A 12,039-nucleotide genomic window follows, 5' to 3' on the forward strand; every position below is an offset into this window, starting at 1 on the left:
TGGAGTAGCTATAAGCTGACCCGAAATAATTAGAAAAGTATAATATTGCAGACAGAACATGCTACCTGCTGACCAGTAATACACTGATACAGTATGCTGGGTTGGTATCAGTCCTGATATTAACCCAAATATATGAATCATTCAGACTGGTACATTAGATGCAGTGCAAAATGCATATATATATATATATATATATATATATATATATATATATATATATATATATATATATATATATATATATATATACGTACAGTAATCTGCACTAAAGTGTCTCAGCCCCATGGCATTCTAATCTGGGTGTGATGAAAGAATTTGTATCAATTTGTATCATTTGTAAAAATGAAAAACAGATGGGGCCACCTATTCAGAGGAGCTAAATCGCAAACAGAGTTGATGGTCCGTCTAGTGCTGATGATGAGGATTTTAAGTTTTTTTTTTCTCCTCAGAGGACAATGTGCCAAAACCTAGTTTATCAGGTCAGTACACAGAGGTGAGCTAAAACATTATGCTGCTGGTCCTCCATATGCCACTAAAACAACTTCAACCTTCCGTCCTTGTTGTTCCAGCTCATCCCATGGGTGTTTTTTTGTACTGAGGTTTTGGAAAACAGGGGGCCTTAAACTATGTGCAGTCTGCATTATCCGGCTGAAGAAGGCCACTGCCATTGAGGGATACAGTTGCCATGAAGGCGAGTTCCTGGTCTGAAACCATGTTTAGACAGGTGGTAGGCATTAAACTGAATTCCACAAGACTCGCTGGACCCTGTGATTTGCCTTAAAACGTTCACCAGCTTGGTGGCATCTCTTCTCTTCCGTCGTCTTGGTCATGAGGGGTTCATGCCTGCCCATTTCTGCCCCATTCCACATGCCAACTATGAGAACTAACTGTTCACTTACCATCTAAAATAACCCCAAATTTAATATGCATGTTCTTATGAGACTATTACTGTTATTAGCTTCATCTGAGCTTTGGCTCCATTGTGTATTGTCACTGTTTCTTTGCTGGAAAAAGTAGTTTATCTAAATTTGTGAATAATTTACACCCCTCACTGCCTTCTCATTCAACAACACATCCTAACAATGCACTCATATTTCTATATACTTATTTCTCATACTTGAATAAATACATCACATTTTACAGTTCTGTTGAAACATATAATCTGTGTTACATTTAAATATTAGCCTTTATACATGCTTTGCCTTCCTGTGATGGAATTTAAGTACTTAGTCCATATTAGTAATGGAACAAGCTGGATGGGTTAACCCCTACTTGCAGACCTACTTTATTAGCAAAACATGCACTAATGCAGAACCAGACCAAGTGTGCCCAAGCACCTGCTTTCATAGCACACTGGGATGAGATCACAATTATGGCTGTGGAGCAGAGACCGGGTCATGTGAGGACATATGGGAGGGGGTGGTGAAGACTGGAGAGGAGCGCATGCTTTAATGCACAACAGACCTACTCTGCCTAGAGTGGCTGTCCGCAAAGCACAGAGTGCCGCTAATGATCAAGCGAACAGCGAACAGCTAGCCTCCCAGCTGTGCAGGAAAGCCTCAAACATCCTTGGGGAACTGTGGTTTACCAGAAATGTGGCGTGATAAATGAGGAAACTTAGCGACCAACAAGCCCCCATCAAGTGGGCCTACATTCCTGCGTGAAAACAATAATGGAATAATGGACACATAAAAAGTGATGAACTGACGAAGTTAATTCAAATGTTGGTGCAGTTTGTCCACCTGACTCTTAGTCAAAATATAAATACACTAATAAATAAAAAAAAAAGAGTAATTTCAGTCTGAATGGGTTGTTTTTGCTCCATCTTCATCATCTAAAGCTTCTTGTTTCTGTGGGACAACAGAGCCCCCTGCTGGACTGATGCAGTCTTTTCTCACTTTGGGCTTGGGAGCTATGATGAGGAAAAACATGTAAATTCTTAAGTCCTAGCAAGTACATCCAAGGAGAATAACAAACACAACAGAAGTGATTCATCGACACCCTCACCATTAGGATTCTCCTGCTTGTAAAACGTCTTTAGCATTTCAACAGCCTCTTCTGCTCTGTGGCCTGAGAGGCACTGCAACTGAAAAAGTGACAAACAAACAAATGGTAGCAAACTGTATGATTGCTGATACAGTGCCTTGTCCTCTACCCAGAATTTGACCCTAACAAGCTAATTACCATACAAACATACATATACACACACACATTATTTTTTTTTACCTTGAAAGATGTACCAGTGTGTGGTAGATCATCTGATGAAATGTCCAACACTGAACCACAGCCGCCAAACCGTTCATTCTTACACCCATACACGACTAAAGGTATATCTACATCAGTGTCAAGAAGCAAAGCCTCAGCTTCCAGAACTAGTCAATGCAGGTGTCCATTTCATAAAACAAAATGCAAGTGGGGGTGACTGGCAAGAAGGTAACTTTCTTTCTTTTAATATCAAACTAATCTCAAAGGGTAGCTGGCTAAGCAAGAAATCCTGCTTTGTTGGAGAGATTTCTAAAAACAGAAACAGAAACATTCCAAAAAACAAAACCAAAAGAAATATGAAGGATACTTAGCAGACGCAAGGCAGCTGCACACATGATACATGGTTCCACAGTCACATAAAGAACAGTCTGTTTGCACACCTCCTTCATGTCCAGCTCTCTCAGATGACACCATTCCAACACCTGGTCAAGTGCCACCATCTCTGCATGGCGTGTGGCCTTTTTGTAAACAGAATAACATTATTTATTCCACTCCATGTGTATTCTGTATTTAACATGTAACGTGTGTGTTTGTGTGTGTAATATATATATATATATATATATATATATATATATATATATATATATATATATATATATATATACACAGCTGGTGATTCCAAAGGTTTGTTATGTTGCTAATGCTTTCATAACAGACTTCATACAGGGTGATAAACTGAGCCAGTTACTTAAAACACAGAAAACAACCCAAGGAAATGTGAACTGTGGTTCTTGTGGGTCATTATCCTGCTTAAAGAACCCATTGCCAGATGTACGCACTTCCATGAAGGGATGCTTATAAATAGTAACAGGTTTGTTATATGCATGCCCTACTAGCCACACTGTAATATGATAAAACATTTCTTAATAAGTACTAAATAATCATACATGCTTTATCTAGAAAACTCTGTTTTACAACCAACAGCTCTTCCCTCCAACTTTGTAGCAAAGCACATTACTCCACAGCACCACTATTTGTGTTGTAAACCTATTACAGAGATCATAAACTAATTATTAGTATTAATTAAATTAAGCAAGGAAGTCATTAATGTACCCAGCTTAAGTAACTTTCCAGTAGCTAAGATTATTCCTCTTTTATTCTGGTCTACATGGTCACAGAAAAATCAGCCCCATAACTTCAACTCTTCGTCTTACTCTGGTCACGGGCTGACTAACTACGGTCTGCAGTAAAAACAAACAAACAAACAAACAAACAAACAAAGTCATGAACAGTGCCCGTGTCCAGACTAGCTGAGCTGTTTTACTTACATTCTTTGTTTCATTCACTTCATTTCGTCCCTTTCCTAAGATTTCGTCGTTGTACACCATCAGACACCCAACAGGTACTTCTCCGTTTTCAAGAGCATCTTTTGCCTGTTGAGCACATTCAGAATAAACGAGTTACTGCTGGATATGGATTATTGATTAATAAACTGTAGAGTAGTGGACAGAAACGTTAGCTACCATATCGAACGCCTTGTCCATCCAGCTCTGGACATCACTGTCAGGGGGCTGTAAAAACCCAGCATGATGCTCGCCCCTCTGAGTCCTCATCTCTGTCTTTTAATAATAACTTACACAGAAAATAGCTACAAAAAGGTACTTGTACTACTTGTAAGTTAGAGAGGCGCGCGCTGCAAGTCCTGCTCGTTCACGCTTGCACATTGACGGAGGGAACATAATAGCAGAGGGACCCAGTAAGACCAGTGCGACGAACCCGCACAATCGATCAATCGACTCCAACGCGCGTTTCCTTGGCGTTGGCTGCTACACGACGTTGCCATATTGGCAGAAACCCCTTAATTATGTTGAGATAGTAAACTGAATACACTATGCGTGATCTGCGGCCCCCACTTCAGAACTGAGGTTTCTCATCATCTTACCATGACCAAATAACACAGTCTATGCTGATTTTGCCTTTGACCACTGCTGTGGTAAACAAAACTGTTCCGAGGCAATGTTACATTTCCCCCTGAATGCCACTGTATATTACTAATTACGAGGACTGGACTTACGTTGCATAAACGTAGCTATGCGAACTGATACCTTTGTTTTTAGATTATAATTACATTTATATTTACACTGCTCTAACAAGTCTTTTAAATATCGCAATTAATTGCTTAGTTGAATCGAGTAGGACTTTGTTTCCCACTTACGGATTAGTTTATTAACCTTGTAGTAGTTTGCGAAAATTCACCAAACACTGATTAGACCCGTTCACTTCTGAGGCATAAATAAATATGATTTATTGGGCAGTAAAGTCACACCAGATTGTTCTCAGATTTAACAAAACATTTGGTACAAATTACATGCATTAACGTTTGCCAGTAAAGTAGACAGCCAAGTACATTTGAGATGTGTCAAATTAACATAGGCAGTATATGGTCTGGATGTGAGGACGTGGGAAACTCGCCAAATTGGGGATTATTTACGCGCATCTGGCAACCATGACGCTAACTCTTTTGCCATGGAGTCCAGAGATCTGCTAGCTCTGTCTGAGAAGCAAGCTCCTTAATCGGAGTTATTTTTCCGAGTTTTAGACTCCCGATTGTGTTTTAAAATGTTATCGTCCTCGTGGAATTTTATCAAACGACACAAGAGGAAGTTTATTTTCGCCGGAGCTTTCGTTGGAGGTACGACACACCGGCTCAAACTAGCCATGTAGCTCGCTAAGCAGCTCATCCATACTACACTGCACTGATAGCTGCCGAGTGTCTCAGGAAAAGAGACGGGTTTAGTATTAGGCAGCTACGCAAAGATATAAATTAGTGCTCACATAACCATTTTATGACCCTGAAGTATTGTAAACGCATCATTTCTATTCTCATGGAAGGCGGTTTAATAGCTCCTAGTCTCCCTGAAGTGTTTCCCTGCAGTGTTTCACCACATGTTAACCTGTCACCTAGATCTGAGTGTTTGCTGTCTGTGTGAACACATCATGAGAGACAGGCCGCTTGGTCAATCTCTCTTTTTTTTATTATTTAACTCAGCTGTCCTGGCGAGCCTTCTCGCCTTCATGGCACAATTACGTGCAGATAGTACAACTAAACCACAGCTACTAACTTTAAGTCACATTTCTTCACTAGGTGTGTACCTGCTGGGTAAATATGCCCAGAGGAAGCTCCAGGAGATGCAGGAACGGGAAGCGGCGGAGTACATCGCCCAGGCTCGGCGCCAGTTCCACTTTGAGAGTAACCAGAGGACCTGTAACATGACAGGTAACAACCTAAGATTGGCAATGGAAGGACTGATCATGTAACTGTTTGTTAGGGGTCTAATGATTTCACTACATATATAAAATCCAATGTGTCGTGTATCTTGTATTTTAGAGGATTTAGATACAGCCGTTCATGCAGGGGGATTCTTTAAAACCTAGCCTTTTCTTTGTGCCCACATGAACATGAAATAGGAGGATTTTAAAATGCTTCCAAGGTTGGAGCTTTTTTTTTAATTATGTGGACATGAAAGCATAGCTTCCTACAAATGCTCACATTATGATGTACACTTTCCCCATCTTCTGCACTCACATCTCAAAGCTCAAAGCTACTACATCTGGATTGTGTTGTTGGTTCAGAGACAGCTTTGTTGCCACAAAAATACATACAAAAATGGTATCATGTTGTGAGCCTAGGTGAGATCAGATTTTATTACACAATAAACTTTGTCAGGTGTTGTGATGCATTCTTTCACTTTCAGGGACTGTTCTGTATCTCTGTTTGTTCAGAAATGCATGTATAGATTGTGTCCTTTAGGGGTGGCTCAAAGTGCAGATTCCTCTTCCCGACTGTAAGGGGAGCCCAGGAGCTAGAAATACCATTTCTCACATAATACTGCTTTAAAGGGGAAAATTGGTCATGTATGTGGTCATTTAAAATTCGACAACAACTGGATTTGGTCCACAAACCCACTCAAATGTTCTAAGTAAAATACAATATATGCTACATTTGACAAATATCTAAATAAGCAATGGTAGGTTTGTATTAATGTAAACTTTATCTTTGGAGAAAGCCAATCAGTATTGATTATTTTATATATCCCCCCCTAAGACTCTCTCCCCTTTTCTTAGTGTTGTCGATGCTCCCAACTCTGAGGGAGGCTATAATACATCACCTGAACTCAGAGAGCCTCACAGCATTGCTGAAGTCCAGGTGAGTCTTTTACTAGAATTACAAGCCATGAGATGAACACTTTATGCTCACATTTGTCCTTTCTGATCACTTTACAATCAGATTCAGGCAGTACATGTCTTCATCTGCATGTTTGGATGATATAGCAAGTATATAGCAGACGATATAACAGTTCTGCAAAAGTTTGTACACCCAGTTCAAATGATGTTTTGTTGATTTGAAGTTGTATAAAAACATTTAAAAAATAAATAATGCCTTGATATTGGAAAATTATTTTTTTCTACAATTATCTTAAAATGAACAAATAAACATTTGCTTTAAAATGTGCAGAAATGTGTTGCAATTTGCCAGGACTGCCCAAGGTTTTGCATGCAATTGTAACATGGTGCTTGGTTCTAAGACGTTTGTACAATAAATAATATAATATGGAACCTTTCTGAGATTTAGTCAGGCATGCAGCAACTCTACTCATTTCAGTATGTTGAAATGTCAAGTTTCACTTGACTGACTTGAGTGTCTTTTGTAGACCAGCAAATAAGGTGGAGATTTGGGAGGACCTTAAGATTATCAGTAAGTTGGAATACTCTCAGATTTATGGAGACGAACAGCCGTATTGTACAGCTTTGTCCTCACCTCAATTGCTTGCCCTCACCAGGTTTCACCCGAAGCACTGTGGCTGTATATAGTACATGCATGCTGGTGGTGTTGCTTCGTGTTCAGCTCAACATAATTGGCGGTTACTTGTACCTGGACAACTCTGTGTCTAAAAATGGAACTGTAAGTCTTGTAGTCTTTCTTTCTAGGATCTTGCAGCAGCAGAATTTGATGGATTTATAACAGTTGCCTCTCATATTTTGCACCCTTAGTCACCGTTGGCCCCTCCTGAAGTCCAGCAGCAGTATTTGTCGAGTATACAGCACCTTCTAGGAGATGGTAAGAGAACCTAGAAAAATCCTGTTTTGTAATGATGGTGGTGAATGTTTTGAAAAGACTTTATTTGTAATTGACTAGTAACTCGTGTTCTGTGTCTGCAGGGCTTATTGAGCTGATAACTGTTGTGAAGAAGGCTGTACAGGAAATTCTAGGACCGTAAGTCTTTCGTGATTAGCTGTTTTTTTTTTTTCTTCTTTATAGCATAATGCCATTTAGGGGTGGGTGATATGAAAAATGTAATTGCACCTTTTTGTAAATTTTCCATGTCACAATGAGGAACAGACGAAGACAATTTTGCAGTACACTAAACTGTCTGCTGGACAGTAACGCCAAGCTGTCCCTCTCTCTGTTAATTTAGGGTCTCGTTGAAGCAGAGTTTATCCTTGCAAGAACTGGAGCAGCATGTGACTCAAATCAGACAGTTGGTGGAGGAAAGCAGCGGCTCCTTGAGACACAAAGCTCTCTCCTGGTACATGATGCCAGATGAGGAGAACACACTGGCTGATCAGGTAAAAGCGCTACCACCGTAAACTATGACAGAGACTTCACAGTATAGGGCAGATTTGCTTGTAGCACAACAAAATCTAAAATGAAGCCACTCTGTTCATATAAGAACAACAGTTTGTTAGCTAGTAAGTGTTATAGTAGATATTTCAAATACATAAAAAAAGCGAAAAGGTGTTCAGTGTAGCTGTTGTAGATGGCCAACAGAGTCACATTATAAAAAATACAGGTCTGGCGTCACTGGTACACAAATACTTGTTAATTACAGGGTGAATGCATAGAGCACTCTAATCTAAGAATGGGGTACTGAACAATAGATGAGTGTACATGAACAATGCAAAGTGTGGACAGCAGTATATACATTCTAATGAATTCTTTGAATTTGAATTCTTGAATTGATTCTTGCTGAAAATCTTGAAAATGTGCCCAACTCTGGTTGTGGTGATCTATTTCCCTAGAGAGGTTAGTTCCAACAACCCTAGCTCTAATATTCAGATGCTCCTGAAAGTCTTGTTAAACTTGAACAGGTGTGTTAGGGCATCTGGTTAAATCGGACTCACCCTTGGTGTGATTCATTTGGGCAGGTGCGTACACACAAATTGAATGTGGATGCAGACCAAAACAACTGCACTGAGACCCTTGAGATAAGGTGGTCTCGGCCCAGTCCCAAATGAACTCTGGAGCGATGCAAACTAAACACTATAGGTGTGAAAATGCCCTTAGATCGGAATTAAACTACATGGGTAGATCACAAGCAGTGGACCTGAGCATTCCTGGTTCAGTAACTAAAATATGTGAGCTTGTGGTGACTAAGTTGTGTATGTTTATTTCTTTTCGTAAGGTGTCAGTTTTTGAGCATGCACTCAGTGTGTCTTTTGCTTTTCAGAAAGTTGAATGAAAATTTTGTGGTTACACATTTTGTTAGTGGTTCAGTTTATCCTCACTGTAATACTAGAATACATGGAGTGACTAGATAAATGTGGATATGTCTTTAATTCTTACATATTTTGCAGCATCACTTAAAAATATTTGACTTTTCAGGCATCTGGTCTAACCGAGAATGACATCACAACAATAAAGCTACTAAATGAAACTAGGGACATGCTTGACAGGTATGGACTATAATGGTGCTTTTGTTAGTGGATGCAGGTACTGTATTTTTTTCATGAATTAAAGCTCTTGGACACCTTTAGCTGTTGACGCTCTTCTCCTTCAGCCCAGATTTTGGTACTGTACTCAACACTTGCCTGAACAGAGGCTTCAGTCGTTTCCTTGACAATATGGCAGAGTTCTTCAGGCCCCCTACAAAAGACTCCACCCTCTGCAGCACGCCTGATAGGTCAGTAGTTTCCAGTTCACTTTGGCCACCCTCCACAAAGAGATAAAGGCCACCTTAAGCAGACAGTCAATAATTGAACAAAATAATTGGATTTGGGCAGTAAATCTGACTGCAGTGTGTACATAGCTCATTTGATATGATTTGTGGTTACAATTTGTGTAAAGGTAGTGGTTGAATCTAATAAAGAAGCAACACTGTGTTAACATGCTTTTTCCACTCTTTTCCAGTCTTTCACATGTAAGTCTCCCACTTGCAAAAATAATTCCTATTGCCAATGGACAGATTAACTCAATATGCAGTGAAATACCCTCTCACTTTGTTCAGGTAAGCTATGAATATCATTGATGATTTTGGATTTTTGCTTGGTGTTACCAATGTTCTCAACAGATTTGCATCTCCACCAATGTTTGCCCTCCTTCTCACGTTTTTAGGATCTTTTGATGATAGACCAAGTGAAAGAGTTTGCAGCCAACGTTTATGAAACATTTAGCAGCCCCCATGACCTGCAGAAGTAAACACTAGGACTGAGTGTAACGTGGACTTGTGCTGGAGGTTAATTCCCAAGGAATTTCAAGAGCTATACAGCAGAACATTCCCTTCTTCACACATCCTACGTAAAGAAACTCAGGGACCTATGCATGGTGGAATGTTGTCTCACGAACTGAACATGAACAGTTGTCGGCAAGGATTCAAAGGGGGGGGGGGGGTGTAATTCTTTCGGATTGTAACTGTTGGCCCTGACTTTGTATTAATCACTGGTCGGTTTCTTTATAGTTATGTAAGAGAACGACCTACTAAGACATGTCAGTCATGACAAAAGATCCACATCTAGTCCATGAGGATCCTAAATACATAAATACACGGTTTTGGTAAAATCATCGTAAGCGAGCCCGCCGTGCCCTTTAAACTACGATTTCACCTAAGCTTCATCTGCCACATCTGTACCATACAGCTGGTTGTCATTTAAAAGTGTTTCGTCTTTGTACAGAGAAAGTGTTGTCTCAAAACAACACTTAAAAGTGTGTTTTGAGTCAAAGGGTTTTCTGTTTGATTTTTGTGGGAAATCACAATCCATGGGAATGAATGGTAATCACAATCAGTCTTGGAGGTGCCCAGGTGTGTGCATAGCTAAAACAGAATGAAAATGTAGAAACAGGGTTCTGAAGGGACTCTTGTTTATAACACAGTATAGACTTAATTCAGTTCAGTTAGTGTTTTTCAACTCAGTCAGGGTGATTTTTCTGGCAGAGGTAGAAGATAAACATAGTGCACTGCAAACAAAAGCAAATACCAGCATGAACATGAGTAATGCACTAACATCTTTTTGTCTTTTTTTTTGTTTGTTCGGAATGATCGTCATGGAGTCAACATGAACTTGGCTTGTAAGCAGCTTTAACCAAACCTGCAAATCTGAAATTGTCACATCATTTGGAATATATTTTGAACAAGCATAAGATTTTTTTTTTCTACACAGGACTAATTCTGTCCATGTTTGTGGATTTATTTCATTTGTTTATTAATCTGCCCCTTTTGCTAATCAGCTTCAAATGATTGCTTAAACATTTTTTCCATTTTATCTTGGTTTGTGTGGGTGGACAATGAGGTTAGTACCTATTGTGAAAAGTGGGCTTTAATGAAGAAATTTTAAATTAAAAGGTTTACATGAATCTGTACTATGAGTCCAGTTTGTGGTTGTTAGGTGATTAATAAATCTTATTAAAAGCATAGAACATCTGTTTTGCAGTGCTGTGTAGTTAAGTAGATCACAGTGATTCTGTCCTGTTTTGCATGAAATGTGGGAAATTTGCACACCAAGGCTGCTATTTTGAAACATGATGTTTACAGCAAGTTCAGAACTCTCAGTGATATGGAGACCTAAATATGATCTGAATGCCAGTTTTGATCACTCCAGATGTGACTAATGCTCTGGGTGCACTCTCTGGGTGCTTTTGCTTTTTCTGAGGTCTGTGCTGTTTGATTTAAAGCCTAAATGTAATCAATCCCTAACAATACACTTCAAAAAATGCATCTGTGTGTGGGCTCTGCAGTTCTAGATCAGCACTGCAATATTTAAGTGTTCCCAACTGGAATCCTGCCTGTACAAACTGTAAACACTACACTCATAAAATATTAGGCCTTCCCTCAAGACATAAACCTCTCACCTCATACGTAAAATTGCCAAAAGACCCTGCTTTCTAAACACTGCATATGTGAATGGCCTTCAGATATGATTTGTAAGATGTAAGATGTGTAAATAAATGTTAAATGGTAGCTAAGGGAAAGAACACGTGTGTTGGGCATGTGTTGCAGCTAGTGGCATGGAGAACATTTCACAGTAGTGGAAAGAGTTTTGTTTTGTTACTTTTTTGTCTTATTTTTGGTAAAGCTGTGGGTTGCAGGGCGTATAAAGCTCTATACAAATGAATTGGATTTGAAGAATGAATTCAATTTAATATGAGACAAATCTGGAAGCAAACATCACTGTGTATAAAAAAGTTACGATAAAAATAGGATGGCTTCTACATTAGGATAATGATTCTAAACACAAAAATCCACTTAAACACTTAAAAACCCACAATAGAGCTCAGGAGGCTCAAGCTGGATGTTGAACATCATTCAAATCTGGAGCTAGACCTCAAATAAGCAGCGCATGCAAGGCGGCCCAAGATCCTCACAGAAGTAGGAGCATTTGCTGAAGTATGCCTTTTGGAAATTTAAGCTATTTTGACCAGGGGATAATCAAACTAATCATTATATATATATCTGTTCTGACTGGCTGCCCTGTTTTGTGCCTATTCAAATAGCATTGAACCTATATATGTAATCACATTTGTACCTGCAACTTCACAAAAACAACTCATTTAAAAATAGT

At 39.3% G+C, this 12,039-nt stretch overlaps 2 protein-coding genes across 3 annotated transcripts; one reads left to right on the forward strand and one right to left on the reverse strand.

The window, feature by feature from the left end:
* Positions 1–256: 256 nt before the first annotated feature.
* On the reverse strand, positions 257–3,948 carry adat2 (adenosine deaminase tRNA specific 2). Of its 2 annotated transcripts, none has more exons than XM_072680442.1 (6): positions 3,729–3,948; positions 3,534–3,638; positions 2,573–2,723; positions 2,227–2,333; positions 2,008–2,080; positions 257–1,912 (listed from the first exon to the last, which is right to left on the reverse strand). In XM_072680442.1, exons 1-6 carry the CDS (start codon positions 3,816–3,818, stop codon positions 1,797–1,799), a joined length of 642 nt encoding a protein of 213 aa, XP_072536543.1. In that variant the 5' UTR covers positions 3,819–3,948; the 3' UTR covers positions 257–1,796. The 2 variants fall into 2 exon arrangements, with proteins under 2 accessions (XP_072536543.1, XP_072536535.1); XM_072680434.1 differs by having other exon boundaries at positions 2,008–2,086.
* A 788-nt stretch (positions 3,949–4,736) lies between these two features.
* On the forward strand, positions 4,737–10,901 carry pex3 (peroxisomal biogenesis factor 3). Its single transcript, XM_072695960.1, has 12 exons — positions 4,737–4,897; positions 5,351–5,482; positions 6,331–6,412; positions 6,918–6,961; positions 7,047–7,168; positions 7,258–7,324; positions 7,426–7,480; positions 7,683–7,833; positions 8,870–8,940; positions 9,045–9,167; positions 9,395–9,491; positions 9,599–10,901. The coding sequence occupies exons 1-12, from the start codon at positions 4,825–4,827 to the stop codon at positions 9,680–9,682; spliced, it is 1,101 nt and encodes a 366-aa protein (XP_072552061.1). The 5' UTR covers positions 4,737–4,824; the 3' UTR covers positions 9,683–10,901.
* The last annotated feature ends 1,138 nt before the right edge of the window (positions 10,902–12,039 follow it).

The sequence above is a fragment of the Salminus brasiliensis genome, chromosome 1 (genome assembly GCF_030463535.1).
Source record: "Salminus brasiliensis chromosome 1, fSalBra1.hap2, whole genome shotgun sequence".
Classification (NCBI taxonomy): domain Eukaryota; kingdom Metazoa; phylum Chordata; class Actinopteri; order Characiformes; family Bryconidae; genus Salminus; species Salminus brasiliensis.